The 27,407-nt window shown below is 46.6% G+C and overlaps 1 protein-coding gene and 1 long non-coding RNA gene across 4 annotated transcripts in view; one reads left to right on the plus strand and one right to left on the minus strand.

Annotated features, from left to right (window-relative positions):
• Positions 1–27,102, minus strand: LOC142024988 (uncharacterized). 3 transcript variants are annotated; one of them, XR_012648543.1, is made up of 7 exons: positions 25,340–27,102; positions 24,126–24,237; positions 13,717–14,783; positions 6,781–6,875; positions 3,843–4,793; positions 2,611–3,151; positions 1–2,516 (listed from the first exon to the last, which is right to left on the minus strand). It is a non-coding gene; the product is annotated as an uncharacterized LOC142024988 (long non-coding RNA). The 3 variants fall into 3 exon arrangements; XR_012648542.1 differs by having other exon boundaries at positions 1–3,151; XR_012648544.1 differs by lacking the exon at positions 13,717–14,783 and having other exon boundaries at positions 1–3,151.
• Positions 18,752–27,407, plus strand: part of LOC142024982 (killer cell lectin-like receptor subfamily B member 1B allele C) — a 15,837-nt gene continuing 7,181 nt past the window's right edge. The window contains exons 1-2 of the mRNA XM_075017379.1: positions 18,752–19,017; positions 24,134–24,232. Coding sequence (XP_074873480.1) covers positions 18,879–19,017; positions 24,134–24,232 — 238 coding nt within the window. The 5' untranslated portion in view covers positions 18,752–18,878. The remainder of the gene's footprint in view (positions 19,018–24,133; positions 24,233–27,407) is intronic.

Below are 27,407 nucleotides of genomic sequence, written 5' to 3' on the forward strand. Positions count from 1 at the left end.
TCAGGTGATGAGCTTTCGTGGGACAGACCCACTTCTTCAGCCCACAGCCAGGCCAGAACAGACTCCATATTTAAGGCACAGAAAACCAAAAAACAGTAATCAAGGTTGACAAATCAGAAAGCAAATGCTCAAGGTGAGGAAGTCAGAGAGCAGAGAGGTTGTGGGGGGGAGTCAAGAATTAGATTAAGCCAAGTATGGAGAAGAGCCCCTGTAGCGTCAAGATGATGTTCCTGGTTGCTCCAAGCCCTGGCCATGGAGGGTGACCTGTGGGAGTTGGTGGTTAGTGAAATGCCTTCAGCGTGTAGCGTGAGAAATAGCACCGTCCACCTGCTTCCTGGTGGGGGAGCCTGTACAGCATCCTCTCGTCCTCCTGGCTCTAGGGACATTGGCTCCCCCGCTCCTGAACCTGTCTGTATTGCTGTGCCAAAAGTTTGATTCCCGGACGTGACAATGAGGCTGCACCCTCGTTTGTGTCTGAGTCTTTAGCTCAGGGAGCAGCTTCCATAGGAGACTTGAACCCAAGGGACCGAATTACGGCTGAGAGACAGGCTGCAAAATTCTGTCTATGACAGTCAGGTTTCCCACTAGTCTTTTCTATCCACATGTGGAATAAATTTTATCTGTGCCAAGCGATGTGCGGCCGTGCACCACCAATAGAAACCCAGGCTGCCGGTGGCGAGCGCCGTGCTCATCGGCTGGGTGGCATCTGACTCCCTCTGGGGCGGCGGCCCAAGCACTCAGCTGAACGGGAACACTGATTACAGCACCAACTGGGGAAAGGATATTATGCCAGCTCAGTTTGAGCACAGCGCTTTCTCCTGGGTAGACACAGTAAATCTAGAACTCAGGAAGGTGCACGAGGTGCTCAGCACAGTTTTTCTGGTACAGATTGAACCTCTCTAATTCAGCACATTTGGGGTCTGACCAGAGCCAGACAACAGAATTTGTCAGATCACAGGAAGTCAATATTGTCTTGCACCTTAACCACACTTGCACTGCTGCCTGGGCTCTTAGCAGCCATTTAGGGGGTAAATTACAGCTAAAGAACAGCCCAGAACGCTGAGAGCCAGGCCTGGTGGCGGGAAACAAACTTGATGAGACCGTGGGAAACTTGGCTGCACCCACAGTAGGTGGTCCTCTGGCTAACTGAACTCACGCCGGATTATGGATGTTTCTGGCTGAGAGTGTTTCGGATTAGAGAGGTTCAACCTATACTGTGCATTACTTCGCATTTGTCGCGCGGAGTTTCATCATCGAGCATGTTAAGTTCTTTCTTCCAGCACGGTGGGGTGTTTCTGAAGTCCCTCCCAGGGGTCTCTCAACCTGACCGACCTAACTGATCTCTTAATATCCCCCAGCTTTGTAGCCTCACGACCCTCCCCTTTTCCAAATCGCTAATGTATTAAACACCAGCCCCAGTGGAGAATCTGCGCCACCCACTGCTAACCTTTCATCCCAGGGAAATTGATCATTAAATCCCATTACTGGTTTCCTGTCTGTTAGTTTTCATTCCAGGCTAGTACTTTACCATTTACCCCATAAATGCTGAGCGCTTGTCTACACAGAGAAACTGACCAGATGGTTATTCCCCAACTGGGCTCCATGTGGTCACGCCACTCCCATTAAAAAAAGAAAATCATTTTATACCAGAATAATTAGTAGACTTTCTAAATCGAGTGAGTATGCTGGAATAAAATCACTTTAAAAACCACCATCCTGGTCAGTTTACTCATGTAGTGGAGGCTTTGTTCGCCTTCATAGCCTCCTGTGAGGGACTTTGATACAAGTTCTCTGCGAGTCAGGTGGCTGGCCCAGTGACGTGTGTATTAGTGTTTCTCAATTCTGAGCAATTGAGGTTTGGAGCTAGGTATATTGTAGTGACACAGCGCGATCCCCCTAGTCTAATCGGTCCTTCCTGGATAGTTCACAGTCAGGTTTGGGGAATTCTACCACCTATTACGCCAGGTCTTCTGTCCCACTCTTAGTCCAGGTGCTGCTTTCGTGCTTCTCGCATTCATGGAGACACACGTCCGGGTCTCATTTTTGACCCTCTGCCTTTCCTCTGATGCCCCTTTGCAGAATTCATGTTTGTGATTTTTTTTTTACCCTGCCCGGCCACCTGGTGAGCTGCAATTTAAGTACTTCACTGAATCCAGTACTTGGATACTATTAACATCCTCCATGGAGGGTTGTCTGACCTGAGCAGGAGCCTCAGCACTGTTGACTTCCCTGCCCCAGCTCCTACCTTAAATAATCACCTCAAATCCTATTTATTGCCTATGCCAAGAGTCTGGTCCCAGTCTAGAGCCCCCTTCTCTTCCTGTATGATCTCTCTTCCATCGAGTATCCCTACTCTCCACACTCATTGTGTCATCTCCGTCCTCTGGCTTCTGTGTTCATCTGCACCATCACTACATTATAACTTCGGCATATCCAGAATTTCCGTAAACACAGGACGTTTTCCCTTGTCCCGTCCATGGAAGGCAACTTGTCAAGGCTCAGTCAGGAATGGACACCTGCAGGGAGACAGGAAGCCACACACCTTGGGTCCCTAGTTCACACAGCTGGTCTGAAGTTGTCACTGTTGGATGAAGGTGTAATGCAGTGTACCTTGCTCCATCCTTCACTGGCCTGGCTCCTCCTGGGTGTGAGTTCTTTTCACCAGACACTCGGTGGCAGGAAAACAGGCAAGAACCAACCGATCTTCAGGCTCTGTTGCTCAGGGCTCACGGACCCGCCTCATGAGAACCCACAGGAAGTGCAGGTGCTGAACGCATGTGACACCCATCTCCTCCGCCTCTCCCCCAGCCCCTCGGAAGCCATCACAAGACCCTGCCAGCTTCTCTCTGGCAACTTCCATTCCCGGGGGAATGTTGGACCACTGCCTCCATGCAGAATTCACACCCTGTGCCAATGTATTGGCTTTCCTACAGAAAAACGTCTGACGGAGAAGCTGAGGGAAGCTGTGAGAGCAGTCACATGACACTCCTGAGCTGAGCTGGTACAGACTTGCAAGCCCCCACAGCAGTCAGTGGAGGAGGGTGGTAAATCACTACAGGCCTGGGGACAACCCCAGTTCCTACCTTCAGCCAGGGACAGCTGCTAGTCCCAGTGGTTCTCGGTGTCAGACGGCAGAATAAGAAGCAATGGCCTGAAGTTACAGAGGGAGAGGAGTATTAGGAAAAACCATTTCCCCAGGAGGGTGGTGAGGCACTGGAATGCGTTGCCTAGAGAGGTGGTGGATTCTCCATCCCTCAAGGCTTTTAAGTCCTGGCTTGACAAGGTGCTGGCTGGGATGACTTAGTTGGGGTTGATCCTGCTTGAAGCAGGGGGCTGGACCAGATGACCTCCTGAGGCCCCTTCCAGCCCTATGATTCTATGGAGGCAGGAGAGGAGGGGACTTCCTCTTCTCCTGTTTGGAGAGGCTCTGGCTGTGTCAGACCCAGCCCCAGAAAATACCCCCAGCTGTATCTTCCCTTATTTCCTGCCCTCAGCTAAGGGGAGGAGTCAGTGTCTGGGGAGCTGCTCCCCCATCTGCTCAAACCCCATGTATCCAGAGCTCTCATACTGATGCACCCCAACAAAGCCCCAATGCATACACCCCAAACTCCTCGCCCCCAACTCCCACTCCACTGAACCTGAACCCCTGCTTCTGGAGTAGCCTGAATCCAGACCCCTTGCCTCAGGGACCCCTGCCCCCACACCAGCCCCATGGAGCTCCATCCCCTACACCACTCTAAGCCCCCACATCCAGCCCCGCATGGCACTGATCCCAAACTGGCTGCACCCCGATCCCCATCCCACCAAGCCCCACTTCTCCAGCCAAGTCTCCGGATTGTCACCTTGTCATGGGGAGTGGGCTTGTGTGTTCCCGTCAAACCGAGGGCCATGGCGTAGGGACTCTCGTGCTCCCGGCAGGATCACGCACAGCAGCAAGACCAAGGGAGAGGGTCCAGATGAAGAACGATCCTAGAAGTCTTCAAGGGCAGAACAGGTGGAGGATAGCAAAGGTCATGCTACAATGGCTGGGAAGGTGGATGAAGGCTGCATGCGCTGGCTGTAGCCCAACAGTCCTCCCACCATTAAAAGAAGTCACGCACAGGCGTCTTCCTCCGCATAACTATTCTCCCAAACTTCAGCCCGATGGCGACTGCTGAACGGCGACAGGAGCAGGATTGTGAAATCTGGAAGCTTTTAGTCATGGGCAGCATTCAGGCGGTGGATGTATGTTCCACTCGATCCCTTTCAAGGACAGAGGTGGTAGAACGATCCGGCTGCTGCACCCACAACTGAGCACCTCACTTTGCAGCAACGTTCTGCATAGTGAGACAGATTTACTGAGGGTTTTGGCCCCCTTGGGGATGTGCACCTGGGAGCTGTGTCTGAGCCCCCCCCAAAGCTAGGCTTTTCTCTGTGTCCTTGTTTCTCCGCTGGGGATGTCACCCCAACTCTGTGCTTTTGCTGGGGGAGACCACAGCTTCTGCCGCAGCAGTACAGGACAGATACATGAGCTCAGTGATATGATCAGCCCGTCAGGAGACAGCTCTCATGAGGTTCTCTGTGACTAACTCATCACCGTGGGTTGCAATTAATTAACAGTGGCTTCCTTTTGAGTTGGAGGAAGGACAGAGGAGTGCTGAGGGCCAGAGGAGGCAATCTGAGCAGATGCTGAAGACAGACGTGAAGAAGTGCAGCATTGGGGTTGACACTTAAGAAAACCTTTGCCCAAGACCGTCTAATCCGGGAGGGGTGTATAATCCGGGAGGGGAGCGGTGTGGAATCCCTTCCTGCAGCTGGAGACAGCAGGGTGAGCAGAACACAAAGGATGTTGAAAAAATCAGGGAACACAGGGAGTGCTGGGATGGGAAGCTGTGGATAAGGGGACGTGGAGCACAGGCTCATGAACCATGGGATAGCTAATCCAGAGTGCACTTTTCTCGCTGTCTATGCGACCAGCTCATGTGTGGCCATGCTACGCCCACAGAAAAACAGTGTGAACATGCAGCCATGATTTTCTTTCAAGGCTTCTTGATTGTCAAACTTTATAAAAAAATTATGTCAGTTTAGACAAAGCCCGTATCTATTCTCTCATCCAGGAACTTCCATCTGAGTGTCTGTTACAACCCATTCATTTAACTCTAGCTCTGCAAAACTTTCTGCAGCTTACGTCTTTTCAACACAAGGAAATAACAAGGCATCAGCATCAAAACAGTGCACGCCAAGTGCAACAGCACCTCAAGCTCTGCAGCTCAGCTGCCTTTTCGATAAAGGCGTCTTAACTCTGGTCAGTCCAGTGGGAGAGACTTGTTTACTAACTGCAACCAAAATGCATATCTTTGTCAACACTTGTTAACCACTGGTGTTGCACATTTCTTTCCTGCCTATGTGAAGAAACCAGACCACTTGCTAGCTGTTTTGCACAGTCTTGCAAAATGTTTCCATAGCTTAATATTTTATTTTACTATGCACAGTTGCTTCCTGGTATGTCCTGTTGTGATGCTGTTCATTCTGAAGCTTAGATTTTTAAACTGCAGGGTACTTCCTCCTGGATTATCGGTTGAGCATGAGGAACTGACTGGTTAAAAATGCTCCGTCTCCTATTTCACTTCTCACTGTGGCTATCGGGCCGGAAGAAGGATGAGGAATTCAGAGCAAATTTGGTATATATTTAAGAAACGGGGAGGGGACATTATCAAGTCATGAAACTGAAGGCCCATTACATGACCTCTACCGTATGCTTGCTCTTGCAACGAATTATGAGAGATGGAGGTAACTGGCAAGTAATCAGTAATTCAGGAGTCGCACTGCATGTGAATATGAGACGATGCTTTATAAATAACCATCAAACCACACTTCCTGTAACCTCTATTTTAAGAGCAGGGCGCACTCTATGATACATAATGTGATTCATGTTTACTGCAGGACGTTCACAAACTTTTTTACATATTCTATTTCCTCACACTTTACCTGCGTGTGTTTTCCTGACTGTCTTCCTGACCTTCCTGACCTCCTGAACCTTCTCTCTCTCTGGACGACACTAGGGGGCGTTATCCAACATTTCCACAGCACATACCATTTGCTATTTAGATATGAGTTGTTCATTGTTGGGCTTTTAGACATCACCGTTTATTGAAAATAATCAGGAAGGTTTTTTGTTTTTTTTTTACTATGAACATCGGGAGCCACAAAAAAGTCCTTAAAGAGCCGCATGTGACTTCAGAGCACAGGTTGCAGACCTCCGTCCCCAACTACGTAGTTATCCAGAAGCCTCGGCACCCATCCCGTGCTGGGGATTGCTGACCCCTGGACTACATCTATATGCAGGATTGGCCGAAATCAGTATATGAGAGGAGCAGACGTAATTTAGGTGTACATCTATGGACTCCCCATGGTGTTCTCTTCTCCCTCAATACAGCGAAAAGTACCCAGAAAAATGCACAGCCTTCATGCTGCCTCTCCCAAGCTGATGTATCACTTCTTGGGATGGGAGAAAATCTAGATCACCAGCAAGCACAAGGCAAACGGACTCGTGAGGAGGATGACCTACTTACTAATGTGGTGGAACGCCGAGTAGTTTGAAAGACCTGCATTTCTACCTCTTCCTAAAAGGCAGGGTGTCTATTGATGACAGACGACATGACTATCACTGATTCTGCAGTCAGAAGGGACCATTGTAATTGTCTAGTCTCCTGTATAACATAGGAGGTGCCCACATGACAGTTCCATTTTTTGTGTTCCTGGATAGTGAAGCTATACCCTGAGTGTCCTCCAAAACCTTACCTGCAATCCCAGACTTGAGATCCCAGGGCGATGGCTCGCATTCTATCTGAATCCACCCTCTCTCCCATCTCACAGGATGACTTCTGGATGGGTGTCTGAGGAAGAGAGATCATAATCTTCACAAGTCCAGAACATTTTCATCATCGTAGGAAGGATTCAATCAGACAAACCTACGCTGCTAAATAAAGAGCATTATGGTTTGCTGGGAACAGCAGCCATTCTCTCCCACGACACTCTGCTTTAGACTTTTTTTTTCTTTCAAGATTATTGGGCCTGCTTTCAAACCCCCAGCAACGTGTTCTTTGTAACTTTTAGTCATTGAAACACCCTTTCTGGAAGCTATTAGTTTATCTAGGTGAATTGGGGAGCTGCACTCACAGCAGGGACTTCCCTAGGTAGCCCTTCATGCTGATGTGTCTCAGATCATACGCAAAATTCCCGCCAAAAATATCTGATTACATTTATGTCTAACAGTATTTTCCTCAGCAAATCACATTCTAATAATGACAAGAAGTCCTGTGGCACCTTATAGACTAAGAGATATTTTGGAGCATCAGCTTTCGTGGGCAAAGACGCGCTTCGTCAGATGCATGAACGGGGGCGTTCAGAGGAGGTTTTAAAGAGGGAGTCCTAATCAAGGGGAGGGCCTGAGTGACAAGGTCTATTCAGTCACAGAGGATGTGGCCCATTATCAACAGTTGTTGATATGGAGCTGATGCTCCAAAATATCTGTTAGTCTATAAGGTGCCACAGGACTTCTTGTTGTTCTTGAAGATACAGACTAACTCGGACACCTCTCTGACTGGAGAATCAAGGTTACATACATCTGAGGTTCTGCACCTCTTGGTGGAATTTTATTGGGTGCCTCAGACTCATGGTGGCTCTTCCACTGCCTTGGGTCTTTCCAGAGGAAGGGGTCTCTGTTTACTGAGCCATTCTCATCATAGACAAGTCCCAAGGGCAGGGGGGGAGAGGGGGAGAAGTACTGACCCATCTCCCAGTATGTTTGCCTTCCTGGCTTTTGTATCATCCTGCCTGTGGTGTGCCACAATAGCCGTGTCTACACGTGCACGCTACTTCGAAGTAGCAGCACTAACTTCGAAATAGCGCCCGTCACGGCTACACACGCCGGGCGCTATTTCGAAGTTAACTTCGACGTTAGGCGGCGAGACGTTGAAGTCGCTAACCCCATGAGGGGATAGGAATAGCGCCCTACTTCGACGTTCAAGTAGGGACCGTGTAGTCGTTGCGCATCCCGCAACTTCGAAATAGATGGCGACCATCAGCTGAGGGGTTGAGAGGGCTTCTGGCTGCTGCTGTGGCAGCTGAGGATCCATGCTGCATGCACAGGGTCTGCAACCAGTTGTCGGCTCTGTGGATCTCGTGTTGTTTAGTGAAAGTGTGTCTGGGAGGGGCCCTTTAAGGGAGCGGCTTGCTGTTGAGTCCGCCCTGTGACTAGTAGAAACACTAGTAAAGAGTAAAATTGCAAGGCACATAGAAGAGCACGAATTGTTGGGCAAAAGTCAGCATGGTTTCTGCAGAGGGAAGTCGTGTCTAACTAATCTATTAGAATTCTTTGAAGGGGTTAATAAACATGCGGACAAGGGGCACCCAGTGGACATAATATACCTAGATTTCCAGAAGGCCTTTGACACGGTCCCACACCAAAGGCTTTTATGTAAATTAGGTGGTCATGGGATAGGAGGAAAGGTCCTTTCATGGATCGGGAATTGGTTAAAAGACAGAAAACAAAGGGTGGGAATAAATGGTAAATTTTCACAATGGAGGAGGGTAACTAGTGGTGTTCCCCAGGGGTCAGTCCTGGGACCGATCCTGTTCAACTTGTTCATCAATGATCTAGAAAATGAGGTAAGCAGTGAGGTGGCAAAGTTTGCAGATGACACCAAGTTGTTCAGGACAGTCAAAACCAAAACAGATTGTGAAGAACTACAAAAAGATCTCAGCAAACTGAGTGATTGGGCAGCAAAATGGCAAATGAAATTTAATGTGGGTAAGTGTAAGGTAATGCATGTTGGAAAAAATAACCCAAATTACACGTACGACATGATGGGGTCAAATTTAGCTACGACAGATCAGGAAAGGGATCTTGGAGTTATAGTGGATAGTTCTCTGAAGACATCCACGCAGTGTGCAGCGGCAGTTAGTAAGGCAAATAGGATGTTAGGAATTATTAAAAAAGGGATCGATAATAAGACAAAAGATATCATACTTCCCCTATATAAAACTATGGTACGCCCACATCTTGAGTACTGCATGCAGATGTGGTCTCCTCACCTCAAAAAAGATATATTGGCATTAGAAAAGGTTCAGAAAAGGGCGACTAAGATGATTAGGGGCTTGGAAAGGATCCCATATGGGGAGAGGCTAGAGAGACTGGGACTTTTCAGTTTGGAAAAGAGGCGATTGAGGGGCGATATGATAGAGGTATATAAAATCATGAATGGTGTGGAGAAAGTGAATATAGAAAAATTATTTACCTTTTCCCATAATACAAGAACTAGGGGACACCAAATGAAATTGATGGGTAGTAGGTTCAAAACTAATAAAAGGAAATTTTTCTTCACACAGCGCACAGTCAACCTGTGGAACTCCTTGCCCGAGGAGGCTGTGAAGGCCAGGACTCTATTAGGGTTTAAAAAAGAGCTTGATAAATTTTTGCAGGTTAGGTCCATAAATGGCTATTAGCCAGGGATAAAGTATGGTGCCCTAGCCTTCAGAACAAGGGCAGGAGATGGATGGCAGGAGATAAATCACTTGATCATTGTCTTCTGTTCTCCTTCTCTGGGGCACCTGGCATTGGCCACCGTCGGCAGATGGGATGCTGGGCTGGATGGACCTTTGGTCTGACCCAGTATGGCCATTCTTATGTTCTTATGACCCTGTCTGCAGCTGTGCCTGGCACCCTTATTTCGATGTGCGCTACTTTGGCGTGTAGACGTTCCCTCGCAACGCCTATTTCGATGTGGTGCTGTGCAACGTCGACGTTGAATGTCGACGTTGCCAGCCCTGGAGGACGTGTAGACGTTATTCATCGAAATAGCCTATTTCGATGTTGCTACATCGAAATAAGCTATTTCGATGTTGGCTTCACGTGTAGACGTAGCCAACGTGGACAAGTAAAGAGAAAAGTTACTTTGGTGCTATTTGGAGTTTTTGTCCAGACGTATTGTCTGTATGCATATTCCATGACCTACCCTCCTTCCCTCTGAGTTTGAAGTCCCATTGCATACCTGCAGGGCCATCCTGTGCTGCAGGCCCTGCCCCTTCCCCACTCCACCCCGAACCCTGACCCCAGTCCCCTCCCCAACCAGCCTGGATGGGGATTACCTGGGGCAGTGTGTGGCAGATGGTGGAAGCATCTGGGGGTTCACCTATCCTTGCTTCTGCTCCCTGAGCTCACCATGTGGCCTGCTCCACTCCAATCCATTGCACTCTCCTGGCCCTCTGAGCCCCGCTTTGCTGTGGGTGGCAGGGAGTGGAGGCCACTTCCCACAGCCACGGAAAAGTGGGAGGCCACGGCAGAGCAGAACAGGCTGCCATTGGCACCCACGTAGTGAGTGCAGGGTAGGGTAAGGGGAGGGGAGGCAAGCCTCTGCTGCTTCTGCCAACTGCATCCATTGCCTGCGCCTTGCCCCGGTAATCATCCCTGCCTCAACCAGAGGACAGCCGGGGTAGCCGCTGTGGCCCCCCGCCCAGCGCAGGGCTTGCGGGAGCCACCCCACCTCCAGAGGTGGAAGAAGTACCCAAAAAGTTACTTGAGCAAAAGTACAGCTGCTTTGGGAGGAATGTACTTCAGTACAAGTCGCTGGTGTCCCTTTGCAAAACTATCTGAGTGAAAGTCACACGCATCACCTCTAGATTGTACTCAAGTATCCAGAAGTGAAAGCAGCCCACTTTTACTCAAGTAACTTTTGGGGTACTTTTTCCACCTCTGCCTACCTTGTCCTATGGATGGGATGGCTCTGCATACCTGGACTCTAAGGTGATGGAACTGAGCAGCAGCTGGGGTCACGCTGCTCGTCACCGCTTTGATGGAGAGGTAGGATGGCAGCCAGGACTCATGTGTGGCCCTAATAAACAACGTCCAGTCTGAACACTCTAATCTCAAGCACACAGGGTGCAGGCCCCCCAGGTGCAGAATATACAGACAGACACCCAATCTCAAACTCCTGCTACTATCATAATGTAGAGTACACCACCTGAGTCTGTGCAGGGTAAGGCTGTGAACAACACTCTCATGAGAATCAGTGTCACTGGGAGATTGTTGATTTTGCATGTAGGTCTCAAGGTCTATTTTGGTATCTGCTTTCTTTGACAGTTTAATTCCCCTGTGGTAGGAGTTTGGGTACCTTCAGAGATCAGCATGAAAGTGTTGGTGGGGAGGCAGTTGACGAGTCTGAACACGCAGAATACATTCTGACACCTAATGTGAGATCACACAGGAAGAACGACATATTATACCACTGGTTGAACAAGATTCTGTCACTGCCGAAGCTTATGCTTTCCACTCCAGTAGTGCAGCTGACAATAAAAACAGCATTAAAGAAAAGGAACTTGAGGCCAGAGTTTGAGGTGAAATTTGCTTACTAGAGAAGCAGGGTGACTCACTTGGTGATGTGGCACAGGGCTGTCCCTAACGGGTGCAGGGCCTGGGGCAAGTCATCTGTGTGTCCCTCCATTCCCCCCCCAGCATGTTTTATACTGGTGAAATCTCATTGCAGGGAACTTGAAGGGCAGCTGCTGGCTGCAGGTTAAATATTGATCATGCCCGTCTGGGTAATTATGATGTAACATAATTATATGTAATTATAATATTGTTCTTTTTTATAGTTATAGTGAAAAGCCCTCACAGATCATGATCAATGTCATGCCACTTACTTTCTTACATTCTTAAATCCTTCCTGGACTTCCTTGCAGTGAATTCAGCTACCAGATGGTTTGATGCTACTTCCTTCTCAATGGCCACAATGGCTAGTCCACCGGCCTCTCTTAAGACGTAGGCCAGGTCTACAATACACCTTAAAGTCGATCGCAGATGTGCAATTCCAGCTATGGCAACCTGCGTAACTGGACTCGACGTATTGACGATCGACTAACCTGGCTGTCCTCTTTGAGGGAGGTCGATGGGAGAAACAGATTTATTGGAGCGTAACCTTTCATGGGCAAAGACCCACTTCGCCATCACTTTTGCAGATACAGACTACCATGGCCACCCCTCTGATACTTGTCACGATGTACCCATAGCTGTCTGTAGGTAATTCTTAATACGTTTTAATTTGGAAAAAAACTGCACTCCCCTGAAGCCACTATGACTGGGATTGTCAGCAAATTCCTATTGGCTATTGCTGTGTTTAGGAAGGCACCGTCAAGTGGTTTAAGTAACAGAGGGGGGTTGAAGCGCCCTACTTGTTTCCCCTGGGATGCATCCTCCTAGTACCTGAGGCTCTGAGAAAGGGTCTACGCCATTGATACCGTGAAACTCCCTGTCAGACAATGCAGTGCTTAAATTCATTCACCGCTTTCTCATGTCTTTTTCCTCTCACAGCACATGGTCGGCCTGCGGAACTCTTGGCCAGAGGAGGTTGTGAAGACCAGGACTTTCACAGGGTTGGAAAAAAGAACTAGATAAATCACAGGTGGTGAGGTCCATCAATGGATATCTGCCAGGATGGGTGGGAATGGTGTCCCTAGCCTTTGGCTGGCAGAGGCTGGAAATTGATGTCAGAAGAGGAGTCACTTTGGTGGTTCACTCCCTCTAGGACATGAAGCCTTGGCCATTGTCAGAAGACAGGAAACAGGGTTAGAGGGACCTTTGGTCCGACCCAGTGTGGCCGTCCTTGTGCTCTTATTCTGCTGTTAGTTCTCTGAGTTTCTTCACATCCAACAGGAAACCAAAATCACTGGCTCACTCTTGCTGTTGATCAGATTGTCTGATCAGTGACATGCGAGCCTGATACACAATGACCAGAAAGTAAATGGTTTCAAATACCTTCTCGGGCAACTTCTCCAGCTCATCCTCACTTCTCTTTTCTTTAACATGTCGTTCTCTGAATTTAGGTACAACATACATTTCAGATGCTACTTCTGTTGCTGTGTTCTTAGCTGCGGTAATCCAGTGGTCCTATGTTTCTGCAGAAAGTCAATTAGTCCTTTGATGGGTGTGATAACCACATCAAGTTGCACTTCACAAGAACGTAAGAACGGCCACACTAGGTCAGACCAAAGGTCCATCTAGCCCAGTATCCTGTCTTCTGACAAAGGCCAATGCCAGATGCCCCAGAGGGAATGAACCGAACAGATAATCACAAAAGTGATCCCCTCTCCTGACGTCCGTGTCCAACAGGTGACAAACAGAGGCTAGGGATTGAAACGTCTTGTTCATTGTGTTAATGGCAAACATGACGTCGTACTGTGCAACCATTGCAACCGGAAATTAAAAATTTCCAAGTTTATAGCATGCTTAAGACTCAGCCTAACTTTTGAGTCATCTCACTCTTCAGCAACTTGAAGCCAGGTGTTACTGGTGACTCTTTCCTGGTAGCAAATTGCTTTTATGCTCTCTACTCATTTCTCCCACCTAGTTCTTGCAAATGGCTTTGGTGTTAGAGAGAGAGAGGATGCACACTCAGTATTTGTCATCTGTTAGTTAATGCTGCACATATATTGTAAATTTGCAGTATCACTCCAAACAAGTGTCATGGATTTTGAACTACATTTTGCCACATCTCAGGATTTAAGCCGTGGCAGCCACATGGCATGAGGAAGTCTCATTGGGTCAGCTGAAGGATGAAAGCCTGCACGCCTTGTTTCTGGTCCTTCATCTTTGCCTCATTGTCATACCCCTGACCTCGACAATCACTAATTTGGATGCCAAATCCATCCAGCACAGCTATGAGAGAATCTGACAGCTCTTACCTGCTTTTGTCCTGAACTGGAAGAAAGTCAATAAAATTTTCCCTAACTTTAACTTCTTCAAAAGTCCTGTCAACATAGTATAGCACGAGGGACATCAGCTCTTGGTGACTCAGATCAGGGGTACAGTCCAGAATAACTGCCAAGTATTTTGTAGTCTTCACCCTCTCAAGAATTTTTTTCTTCACGTGCAATGCCATCATCGAGATTAGCTCGTTTTGAATATAAGGTCCAAGAGAACGGTCAAAGATTTCTTCATTTTTTTATGTGTCTGATACATTCTTGCATTGTAGTATCCAATTTAACGAGCATTTCAATTCAATTATTCTCCTTAGCTTCTGAGGACAGGACAAGAAGCAGTGAGTTTAAATTGCCAGCAAGGGAGATGTGGGGTGGACATTAGGAAATTTTTCTAACTGTCAGGGTGGCTAAATACTGGAATAAATTGCCTCGGGTGCCTGTAGAATCTCTATCTCTGGAGATATTTAAAAAAAACAAAAACAAAAAACAAACAGGTTTGAAAAATATCTAATAGGGAGGATCTAGATGGTGCTTGGTCCTGCCATGAGGACAGGGGACTGGCCTTCATGACCTCTTGAGGACCCTTCCAGCTCTAGTATTCTATGATTCTGCCCCAGGAAGCTGCCATTCATAAAGTCACGTCTCTTCCACGAAATGCTAAGGTACGTTCAGCTAGATATTCAACAACTGCTATAATATGCATCAACATTGATTGCCAAGTTTCTTCTCCTTGTTGATTTCTCGCAGTGTGTACTTGTCCATTGCTCTCATTGCAGCCAAGCGTCTCTGCATTTCAGTCCATTTCCTTGAGTTTCCTATCTGTTCACGGGATAATGCGGGAGATAGGAATTTATCAGAGAGATGCTTCCAGTTGTTGCAGACCTTCCTTTACGAAGTGGCTTGCCAGTTTTGAACTGTACAGTTTGCAGGCAAAAGCAAAAAGCTGCATCAACTTTCTTGGAGTACACCAGCCAATTTCTTTCAACTCTTTCTCCATCTAGCAAACTCTGTGTATTGAAGCCTTCTGATAACTGTTGACCATCGTCATTCTTTGGGAAAAAACACACTTGTTACCATTTATTTTCACAGGCCCTCACACCACTAAGTTATCTATTGTCTTGTTACTGAGTAAATCTGACCAATTTGCTGGATCATAATTTCATACATATCGTCTTCAGAAACAATGACATCAGATTTTTTTTCTAGTTCAAACAGCGGGTGCACATTCCTCAGCCTTGGTACATTTACTGGATGCTATTAATTCAGCATTTTGCTTCCTAGCCAAAACCCTTCTAGAAAGTAAGCAGTCCTGTAGCAACCTTAAAGACTAACATGTTTATCTGGCAGGTAATGAACTCTCATGGGTAAGACCCACCTATCTGCCATGTACATTGGACAAACTGGACAGTCTCTGCGCCAAAGGAAGAATGGACATAAATCCAACATCAGGAAGTGGAATATACATAAACCTGTCGGGGAAACGCGTAACCTCCCTGGACATTTAATAAAGGATTGGAAAGTAGCCATTCTCCTTCAAAAGGGGGTTACCACAATATTACAGAGGGAAACATTGGAATAGGAATTCGTTTGCAAGTCTGACACATTTAACCTGGGGCTTAACAGAGATCTCAATTATCTTACACCTTACAAGGGCAATTTCCTCACCTTTGATATTCATAGCAATGGCTCCCATCTCACTTAATTTACTTCTTCCACTGGTCCTATTAATGACAGGTGACACCCCCCCGCCACCTGGGTTCCCCTTCCTTTCTCCCACCCCCCACACCATCTAAACCGTGGATTCTATTTGTCTACCCCATTCTGAAAATCTGAGGAAGTGGGTCTTTACCCACGAAATCTCATTACCTACTAAACAAATTTGCTGGGTTTTAAATTTTAAATTTGCTACAGGACTGCTTCGTTTTGTTTTGTTTGGTTTGGTTTGGTTTTGTGAACCTACAGACTAACACGGCTACCCCCTGCGACTTTCAGAAAGAGTACGCTTTTTGAGCGAACCTTTCAGTGCTTTATCTGTTTCCTTCTCTCTTCTTTCTCGCCTGCCTTTTTCCCCGCCTGCCCATGAGATACATTTTGCTCCTGTGCCTGCTAGCCATTGTATGCTGCCTGGGCTGGAGGTGTGTTTGTAGGGCAGGGCTGGGGAGCACTGAAGCCGGGATCAGCAGCAGAAAGCAAGCATGGGGAGTACAGGAGGGTCTGGGGGTGCACTGGAAGATCTGGATGGTACTATGGCTTCCTCACCTGACCCCTCAATCTTCCTTCGTTCCCCTACCAACCACCCCATTTATCTCCCTCCCCACAATGCCCGTTCCCCTCACCCCACATCACTCTCCCTTTAATTTTTCCACTCTGACTCCTAACACTGGTCCCTGCCTCACAAAAGTCAGGTGCCTAATCTCCATCAATCCCCACCCAAGCCAGATTACAATTTCATCACATGGCCATTCTTAATGCTCAAACTGTAGCACCTTACGGGCGCCTGCAGGGTTGTGGTTGGTTTTTCCTTAGCTATGTTAATTGGTGGTTGGATGAGCTCACACCATTGTGTAAATGAAATTTGTCTATGATTCAGCTAAACACAGAATCATAGAACACAACTGGAAGGGACCCGGAGAGGTCGTTGTGTCCAGTTCCCTGCCCTCATGGCAGGACCAAGCACCATCTAGACCATCAGTGGCAGATGTCTATCTAACCTGCTCTTACATATCTCCAGTGATGGAAAGTCCACAACCTCCTTAGGCAATTTATTCCAGTGTTTGAACACCCTGACAGTTTGGAAGTTTTTTCTGATGTCCAACCTAAACCTCCCTTGCTGCAGTTTAAGCCCATTGCTCCTTGTCCAAGGGGAATAATTTTTCTCCCTCCTTCTTGTAATGCTCTTTTAGGTACTTGAAAATTGCTATCATGTCCCCCCGTAAGTCTTCTGTTCTCTAAACACACCCAGTTCTTTCAGTTTGCCTTCATAGTTCACATTCTCTAGACTCTTCATCATTCTTGTTGCTCTTCTTTGGACCTTCTCCAATTTCTCCACGTCTTTCTTGAAATGTCGTGCCTATACCTGGACACAATACTCCATTGGAGGCCTAAGCACCTCAGTACTCAGTACCTTACTCTCTGTTTAACAGACCAGAAGGAAACAGACTCTGGGGAGCAGCCGGTAACTCAGACATGGTGATATGACCCCATGTCTGGATCACAAGTGCCACTCGGAATCCCCAGGAGGCAGATTTCCAAGCAATCAGATGTTAGAGCCCTTAGGTTGAGTTTTAAAGCTCATAAAATGGGAATCAGAGGAAATCCCCAGCTGTTTTTGTGTACTTTGCCACCCCTGGTGGGTCCCTAGATCCTGGTGTTGCACAGAGGGGAAACCCAAGGCTGGAGGTCGCTGCTGGAGAGCTGAAAAAGGCAAGGAGCAACTCAAGGTGGTGGGTGATAAAAACTGCTCCCCTCTTGTCCTGGAGGCTGACAGTAAGGGCTCCCCCACCCACCCACCCACCCACATGGCTGGGAGAGGAGAGAAATGACAGTGGAAGAGGGAGGTGTGGGGCACTGGGGAGGAGCAAAGTTTTGGGCTATGGGTGAGGGGTTGTGAAGGAGACCGGCTGCTGGCACTCACCTGTGCTTGGAAGGGCCCCCTGGACTTATGCCAGAATAACTTTGCTGTGTATACCTACCCTTAACGGCCTGCTCCTCTCAGTTTCGGAAGTCCACACCACTTTTCCTGAGCTATGCACGCAATGTGCCTTTGTAGTATTTCCTTTGTCCACCCCGGGATCTGAGACCATGGCTGAGCTCAGAGCAGAGGACTTGTTTTGGGAGGCAAGAGTCTGACAGCCACAGCTAATGCCCAGCCCAACGGAGATGGTGCTTGAGGATCATTGCTTTAATGTTGGGGATGTTGGCTCTAACGAGGACGCTGGCATTAGTGCAGTGATCTTCGCACTTGATGTGAAGGGTCTTGCAGGGGCACGAATTGTTGGCGGTTCCTCTGCAGACTCTTGTCAAATGGCCACCCAGGTTTCACTTCCATAAAAGAATGTCGGAATAACAATTGTCTTACAGACGGGATCTTGGTGTCCCACCATAAATCACACCAGAACAATTTCCCAAAGGAAGCCTGCAAAGTTTGTCCCTGGCTGGTGGTTTGTGGTGGGGTCGTGCGTCAGGCTGATAGAGAACTTTAGTCTTCTCAATATTGAGTGAGAGTCTGAGACGTCAGTAATCTTGTGTGAAAAAAGTCCAGTGAGGACTGAAGGTCATTCTCAGTGTGCACTAGCATGGCACAGCACGGGGGGGAAAAAATTGATGCTCTGATGCCTTTAGACTTCAGGCAGAGACACCGAAGATTTAAAAACCACCCTGGCTACACAGAAAGCTTCAAAATGTGCCCACAGTGCATCTTAGAGGCTCAAAATTCAGAAGGCCTCTAAAAAGAACATCAGACCTATTATTATTTTTTTACGTTATCTCACGATTTTAAAACTCATCTCATGATTTTGATGAGCCTGATTTGGGGTTGGCAAGACTGCCATCTATTGAACTGACTCTTGCAGTAGGAGGTGTGGAGCCCTACCCTGATGAGTGCTCAGTGCCCTTGCCTGACCTCAGCGGGAGCAGAAGTTGCACAAGTCCTCTTGCTTTCAGGTCCGGACACAGCAGAGCTGTTCTTAGAAAAGGCAGCTGAGCCCCCCCGCATGCAAAAGAGGTTTTCAGTACTAAAAGACTTGAGTCCCCAGCAACTTGGAGAAAAACTAGGGTGAAGAGTATAAATTAAAGACAGCTGTTCCACTAGAAGGCTGGGGGAATGCCAATTACCACTTTTATGCTGTGAGAAGACTTGCTTGCCATGCGCGTTTTCACTGATGTACCGCTAAATTCTCCTGGGATCAGCTTGCTTACGCTACTGAACAATAGTTGTGCATATGAAAGCCTGAACACTCTCATGTGGAACAACTCTCCTGTCCTGCATGTTTTAAAGCACACCTCAGACTGGTTACTAGCAGATATGCATTCATTTATTAGCCCAGGTGCATGGACTTCTCAAATCACCAGGGGAAAAGGAAGTACAAAAGCTTCAGATAGATGACAGACACTTCCTGACTTTGGAAACGTTCGCTCAGATATGAATGAGGCTGCTCAGAGACTCTGTCCTCTTCTCTACTTGCTCTCCCTCCTCTGCGCTTAGCATGGCGAGCGAAATAGTTTATGCTGATTTAAACATTTTGGGAGGTTCTTCCAGGCCACAGCATCCACCTCAGCACTTCAGTAAGTCTTTAACTTCTTAGTTTTGTACTTGGAGTTCTCTTTTTTGGTTAGAAAAATGGAACACTAGTGTACTTTTTAATTATCTGAATTGCAGCACAAGAGAGCTTAGAGAGAAGGTCTTTAGACCCAAGGAGCAGCTGTATTGCCTGTGTTCATAGTGTGGGACTTCTGAGAATGTGAAATTCTCTGCTACTGTCAGACCGAGACACACAATTTTTGTAAAGAGTTATTATAGTGTCCGTAATGTTAGTGCTATTAATACTGACACAACACTACAAGTGTAGCCACTTGCAGGCTATGTATATGCACAATTGTAAGTGCAACATAATACATGACTAACAAGCAGTCCTGTAGTACCTTAAAGACTAACATTTATTTATTAGGTAATGAGCTTTCATGGGTAAGACCCACTTCCTTGGATTCCTCGGTCTTTCAGATATGTATCAAAGATGCAAATAATAATACTACAGGTTGAATCTCTCTAATCAGGCACCCTCGGGACCTGACCGGTGCTGGACATTGGGAGATCATTATTGTCTAGCAGCATTACCAACACTTCCACTGCTTACTGGGCCCTGAGAAGACATTTAGGGGTAAATTACAGCTAAAGAACAGCACAGAACACTCAGAGCCGGGACTGGTGGCTGGAAACAAACTTTATGGGACCATGGAGAACTTGGCCACACCATGATGAGTGGTCATCCAGCTATCTAAAATCATGCCCGATTACAGATGTTGCTGGACTGGAGAGATCTGGATTAGAGAGGTTCAATTGCTATTGTTTGTCATCTTTGATACTTACTTCAAAGACTGATGAAAACTAGTGAATGTACAATTCTTACAAAAGTTAGGTAAGTCCGTGGGTAAGAAACAATGCATTGGTCAAGTCTTGAGAGGAGGGTCTGAATGGAACAGAAGGATTTCATTGTCTTATTTGAGAGGAGGAGGAGAAAAGATGTGGAGGAGATTATATTTAGGCATATGGACCCTGTGTCACTGAGAGATGCAGAGTGCAAGAAAGGATTTTCTAGCCTCTGGTTAAAGACCCAATGTTTATTTGAGGTTAGGAACTAGAGCTGGAAAAAAGAGAGAATTTGGTATAGAGAAAATTACAGCATTATGCACAGGGCTCCAAAGTGCAAATATCTTCCCATCCATCTCTGAGTGCAGAAGAGGAGTAGACCTGGTTCATAGCAAATGAATTTTGAAAAGTTATAATTTAAAGGTGACTCTCCAGGATGACAAGAGACAGGGAAGGTGAATATCAGAATAACAAAGAGGTAAGGAATTGAGTTACAGGTTAAGGCAGAGGTTCTCATGTTTTCCAGGCTCTGACTCCAAGCTGCTACAGGGTTTTAGGGTACCCACACCATTCATCAGAAAAGGAGTGTGGTCACAACCCCCTGAAACCTGTTTATGCCACAGTGAAGCTAAGAATCCTTGATTTAAAGGATGCAAAACGTAAACATAGAATTATAGTGCAATTTTTAAAGGACTTACTAGAAAATTAGCAGGTAAGACCCACTTCATGATTTACCTGTGACAGCTCATTACCTAATAAATAAAATTTTTAGTCTTTAAGGTGCTACAGGACTGCTTAGGGATTTTGTGTGTGTGTGTGTGTGTGTGTGTGTGTGTGTGTGTGTGTGTGTGTGTGTGTGTGTGTGTGTGTGTGTGTGTGTGTGTGTGTGTGTGTGAAGCTACAGACTAACGCAGCAACACATCTCAGAAAATTAGTGCTATCTGGATCTGTAAAATATTTGTCATGCTCTTTGAGAGCTGATAAAATAAAGAATTTTTAGAATTTCCAGATCTGAAGAAGTGGGTCTTCCCCACAAAAGCTCATCACCTAATAAATTATTCTGTTAGTCTTCAAAGTGCTACAGGACTGCATTTTTGTTTTGTGAAGATACAGACTAACACAGCTCCCTCTCTGTGATAAAATAGTATGGGTGTTAAATCTCTCTTTTCAGGGGACTCCGGTAGAGTGATAATCCTACAAGACTGTGGCAATTACCTTTTTCATAGGGATATTAAACGTTTGGTTTTAAGAAATAATTTCAAAGCGGCAATGAACAAAACACTAATTAAAATTGATATGAGTTTTCCTGGATGAGTTGGCAAATGTAAGTCCATTGCTTAACCAGAAAAGAGAAGTCTGAGTTGTTTAAAGCCTTCTTTTGCCTCTGTCTTCATTAAAGATGAATTTGAAGCATGTGCATCACAATATTAATGATGAGAAGTCCTGTGGCACCTTATAGACTAACAGATTTTTTGGAGCCTAAGCTTTCGTGGGCAAAGACCTGCTTCATCAGATGTGAAATAGGTCTTTGCCTGTGAAAGCTTATGCTCCAATAAATCTGTAGTTAGTCTATAAGATGCCAAAGCTGTTCTCATTGTTTTTGCATATACAGATGAACAAGGCTACCCCTCTGATACAATATTAATGGGGAAGGGGTTTTGGGCTAGAATTGGGAAAGAACAGGTTAAACAATGTTTAGATAAGGTAGACACATCCAAGTCAAGAGGACTTGATTAAATTCATGGTGGAGTATTTTAAGGAAATAACTGATATACTATCAGAGCCAGGGCTTTTTTTCTCATGGAACGCACTGGAACAGAGTTCTGGCACCTTTTTTCCATCAGAACACCAGACAAATTTTCACTGCTGGTCCCGCAGCAGCACGGAGACCGGGGCATTAAAACTGAACACCCTAAACCCTATGAGGAATCATCAGAATTGAGTTTCAGCACTTTTTCTTTTCGGGAAAAAAAGCACTGATCAGAACCATCAATTGTTTTTGAGAACTCAGGGAGGAGCAATAAGGTCCCAGAGGACAGGAGAAAGACCACCACAGCACTCGTATCCAAAAGAGAGTAGCATGTGTGCTGGGGGACACCGAACCCCTGATGTAGGCTGTGAGTGCAGGGAATTGGACTCGATGACCTCTCCAGGTCCCTTCTGTGTCTCTTCGAGTCATCTATAAAAGTTGCAACAATTATAATCTAAACCCAACCCACCTCGATGCTGAATGAAAGGTGGAAATCCCCCTCAGAAGTCTGCCAATTCAGCCACATGGCAAATATGCCTTCCTGCCTCCAAACTGGTGATTAGGTGGCCCCTGACATAACCAGCAATGGACCAGATGTTTGGGGACCGGGGTGGACTATGGATGGGGCTGCAACAGGGAGCCCACAGTAATTACCCCACATGGTTGACTCAAAGCACAGGTCATTTAGACACTGATTTTCTAACAACAAAAAAGACAGGTGCATGCACAATGCGCTGTACTTTTAGCAGGACTTAGCTAATGTGAATCACTTTCCTTTACCACTCCTGCAATGTGACACTGAATTTCTTTATTGCCTTGTTCTGCACTTCACTACAAATGCAAACGGACATGAAAATTTCATAGTCAGTGACCAGCTGTACATGTAAATACAAGGGCCACACAGCTATCTTATGAGAGGACCCTCTGCTCCTGCAAATGCCTCAAATCCTCTCTCTGCTAGGATGCTCACCAAAAAAAAAAAAAAAGGAAACAAACCAAGAACTGATGACCCCCAGGCTGAGTGACAGTTCCGGACAGTGGAGTTACTTTTACCAAGGGAGGGCACAAATATAAAACATTAAATGAACTGTCAAAGGGTGTGTCTCCACAGCGAAGTTGTTTTGAAATAACAGCTGCTATTTTGAAATAACTTTGCTAGTGTCTACATCAGAGGCTTTCAACCAGTGTGCACAGCACACTGGTGTACCATGAGAACTGTCCAAACGAGCTGTGAAATTTCATCAAATTTCCCCTTCCCCCACAGTGGCTCTTTGGAAAGCCACCATCTGGGGAAAGGCTGACCCCACAGAATCCTGTTCGCACTGGGAGGCAGGTGAAATGCTGCTTTCCAGGTCAAATGAGCTGGCTGGGAGCCTGCCCCCATAACCCCAGGTATTCTTCCCTGCTGCTCTGACAAGGGGAAGAGAAGGAGGGACCCTGATGGAGCTGGGGCATGGTTCAAATGCCGTTTCCTGGCTTCAACCGGGTGGCGGGGAGGGGAGGAAGCTTTCAGTGGTTACTCGTTGACTCAATGTGGAGCAGATTTTGAAAATGTGTCTGTGCTCGCTGTCTCAGACAGCGTGGTCTGTGGTGACCCAGAACCATTGACGGAACCAATGCTTGTTTGGCTTGTTGTCTGCACAGCGACATTGCAAAGACGGTAACCTTAGCAAACATGCGTGAATGTGACATTTACGAGCCACCAATGCCGCTAGAAAAAGCGGGTGTGCTGTGGGATTGTTTGCCTGAAGTATGCTGTGTGACTCACGTGGTTGGGAACACCTTGTCGACACAACGCAACTGCTGTTTCGAAATGGGTAAACCTCATTATACAAGGACCAACACCTGTTTTGAAATAAGCCATCCTGTGGCCCATAGCTCGAGTTCGAAACAGAGCGTCCAGACCTGTTTCGAAAGAGCTGAGGGGCTGTTTCAAAATGCATTTTGTGTGTAGCTGCTTCATTTCAAAATAAGCTATTTGCAGAAATCTCTTCTGGAATACCTTATTTAGAAATCATGCTGCTCTGTAAACATATCCTAACTGTGCATGGAGCCAAATGCTGCAATGTTTGCTCTTCTTACTGCTCTCCTCAGCCTCTCTCTCTCATTGGGTGCATCTACACTTGCATTCCTCTTTCGAAAGAGATATGCACATGAGGCAAGTCAAAATGCAAATGAGGCATACATTTCCATATTTGACACCTTGACCCTCCCACCTTGCACCCCAGGTCTGTGGTGAATCTCAGCACTGCTAGACACATCCAGCTTAATTTGTTTCATTAACTGGTCCTACTAATGACCGTTAAGTCTCTTTTGCTTCCCTTTTTTTTTTTTTGGCTGTTGCTGCTACATGTACCCACATCTGAAGTGCTCCATAATTGACAGCAGGAATTTGTTAGTATGGCTTCACCTCTGCAGGACTTTTGCTCTGTTTCTTCCTGGGGCACCCTCAGAGTGACAGAGCCCTTAAGTGACAGGTTTAAGAATGCCCGGGTGGTAGGTGTCCATTATTATTTCTGCCAGTACGTGGCTGAAAATATTTCTTTAAACACTCACTCTCCTAGATTGCCCTCCGTGTCCTCGCTGGCATCGGCTCGCTCTGCGGCTGGGAGCAGCTGGGATCCTCCTCCTGCTGGGAGCTGTGACAGCCATGGGCGTTTTGGGTGAGCTGTTCAAAATAACGATAGAATGAAATGAATTAAAAATTAAAACAACACACCCCCACTTGTCAACCCCTGCAGGCCTCAGCTTACACCACTGCCAGTGCATCACGGACAATCTCAAACCTCTACTGGAACATGATCCCTCAATCTCACGGGCCTTGGGTGACAAGTCTGTTCTCTCCTACAGACCTCAAGAAAATACTCACCAGCAGCCGCACACCACACCACAGACACACAAACCCGGGAGCCTGTCCCTGCCACAAACCCTGTTGTCAGTGCTATCCACAGGTCTATAGTAGGGACACAATCACTGGACCTAACCATATCAGCCACAGCATCAGGAGCTCGCACACCCGCACATCTACTCATGCAGGAGTCAGCAACCCCCTCGGCACATGTGCCAAAAGGGGCACGTGACCCAATTTCCTCCAGCAAGTGAAGCAGGAGCTCAGCTCCTCCCCAACTCCCCCATGCAACCGGGAGCTTGCTCAAAGCCAGGCCGCCGGTGGATTAACCAAAGACCAGCTCATGCTACCAACCGCCACCTAAGTGGTAAAGCTCCACCTCTTCATTTATTTATTACGTGGGACTACTAGTGACTTTAAGAAATATCACTGGCCCTCAGACTGTACATAGAGGTCTGTCATGGCTCCTTCCCCACTCTAGCAAGATAAATGCAGAAGTGGGGGCCAGCAAAAGTACCTCCAAAACCTTCTCTACCAGGTTTTGGTATAAACTCCCCTCCCAAAATCCTAAAAACCCTTAGATTTTGGGGATAAAATTCACTGCCAGCACCCAAGTAATAGTAAGGAAACCAGGGAGAGACTACTTGGGAAATCTCAGCCCCAAAAGTAACAAAACCAGGACACAAACATTAACCAATACCAGGTTAATAAAAAGAAAAAGAAAGAACTTTTATTATTACAACAATGTTCGTGTTGCAAGCCTCATGACTAGGTGGAAGAGTCACAAAGTAAAACACCTGGGGAGTCTCCACCATGGGCCTTGAACTTAGTTACAAGGAGAGTAAAAGAACGTTTCTAAAAAGTGCCCAGACATCAGATCCCACTTCCCAAACCATAAAACAATAAAGCCTAACGGACTTACCTGAACTTTCCCCTACTTACAGAAGATTGGAGGGCCTGTTCTTGGAGGGAGATATTCTGTGTCTGTCTCCCTCATGGCTGGAAAGAAGAAGAAGAAACAGAGAACAGAAAAAGGGAGGAGCCAAAAAAATTCAATTCTTACCTACATTCCTATGGGCCAACCCCACCTGGCTAAGGAGGTTAACCCTTTTACTCCCAGGCTGCTGGCTAACCCTCATGATCATGACAAGGTCAAAGGGTCAAGTTTTGAAACCACGCCTCAGAGAGGTTGCTGATTCCTGCACTAATGTGGCCTACGCCCTCCATGTGCCAGCAATGCCTCTCTGCCATGTACATTGGACAAATTGAACAGTCTGTGCCAAAGGATGAATGGACGTAGATCAGATATCAGGATTGGAAGACACGTAACCTGTAGAGGAACACTTTAGCCACCTGGGGTATTCCAAAAAGGATTTAAAAGTAGCCATTCTTCTACAAAAGGGTTTTACCACAAGATTACAGAGGGAGACGTCTGAATTGGAGTTCAGTTGCAAATTTGACACAGTTAACTTGGGGTTTAACGGAGATCTCATTTATCTTATGCATTACAAGGGCAATTTCCTCAGCTTTAATATTCGCAGGAATAAAAAAGCAGTCCTGTAGCACTTTAAAGGCTACCAAAATGATGTGTTAGGTGATGAGCTTCTGTGGGACAGACCCACTTCTTCAGATCTGGACATTCAGATCTGCATCTTTGTGAAGATACAGATGAGCACGGCTATCTCTCTGTGACTCTTCTCAGGAATGGCCATTCCACTTAGGTTGGGTCCACACTCTCCATGGAAGATTGAACGCTTACGTTCGATCTTCCGGGGTGCCGTTTGGTGCATGCACGAAATGGCATGTTCCAGGGTCAATGTTGACCCCGGGACTTCTTTTGAGAGGCATGGCATTCAGGAAGGTCTACAGGAGGAGAGCTCCCATTGACCTTCTGCCATGAAGACAGGCACAGAAGTCGACGGCTGCAAAGTCAATTTCTGGTATGTAATTGGCGTACCAAAAATTGCGTGGCAGCCGTCGACCTTCCAGGTAAGTGTAGACGCAGCCTTAATTTACTTCTTCCACTGGTTGTATTAATGCCAAGTGACCTCCCCCTTTTCCTTCCTCCTTTCCTTCTCCTCCCCCACAATATACATCCTGGATACATATTTTGCTCCAGATCTGAAAAAGTGGGTCTTACCCACAAAAGCTCATTACCTAATAAGTACATGTGCTAGCCTTTAAGGTGCTGCAGGACTGCTCGCTCAAAATTAACTTGTGCAACACACAGCACCCGAAAATTCCCCCTTGCCCCACACTTCTGATACTAACGTTTTTGTGAATACTCCGGACATTTCACTCGCACACAAAGGGAACAATATCTCACGAACAGGGCAGTGTTAGAGCTCGAGACACAAGCCCCATTATGTTCCTTCTCTCTCACCTTCTCTGTAGTCAGTGTGCACAGGAAAAAAAATGCAAGACTTATAATGGAACAAGCAGTCCTGTGGCACCTCAAAAAGTACCAAATTTATTAGGTCCTGAGCTTTTGTGGGTAAAACGCCCTTCCTTCAAATGAGTAGTGTGGGATAAATAAGATGCTCTCTCTTCTCTGTCATGTTCTCTCTCCAGGCCTGGTTCTGAGTTTGATAGCTATACGATGTAATAGTTGTTTATTACACACAGGGTTATTCGCAAAACAAAAAAGGCAGTCGTGTCGCACTTTAAAGACTAACTAACTAATTTATTAGGTGATGCGCTTTCGTGGGACAGACCCACTTCTTCAGATCATAGCCGTACCGGAACAGACTCAATATATAAAGCACAGAGGTCCAAAAATTGATAACAATTTTTCTGATTTGTCAACCTGGATAACAATTTTTGGACCTCTGTGCTTTACGTATTGAGTCTGTCCTGGCATGGCTATGATCTGAAGAAGTGGGTCTGTCCCACGAAAGCTCATCACCTAATAAATTATTTTGTTAGTCCTTAAAGTGCTACGTGACTGCTTTTTTGTTTTGATGGAATGCAGACTAACACGGCTATCTCTC

This window comes from Carettochelys insculpta, chromosome 22 (assembly GCF_033958435.1).
Source record: "Carettochelys insculpta isolate YL-2023 chromosome 22, ASM3395843v1, whole genome shotgun sequence".
NCBI lineage: Eukaryota > Metazoa > Chordata > Testudines > Carettochelyidae > Carettochelys > Carettochelys insculpta.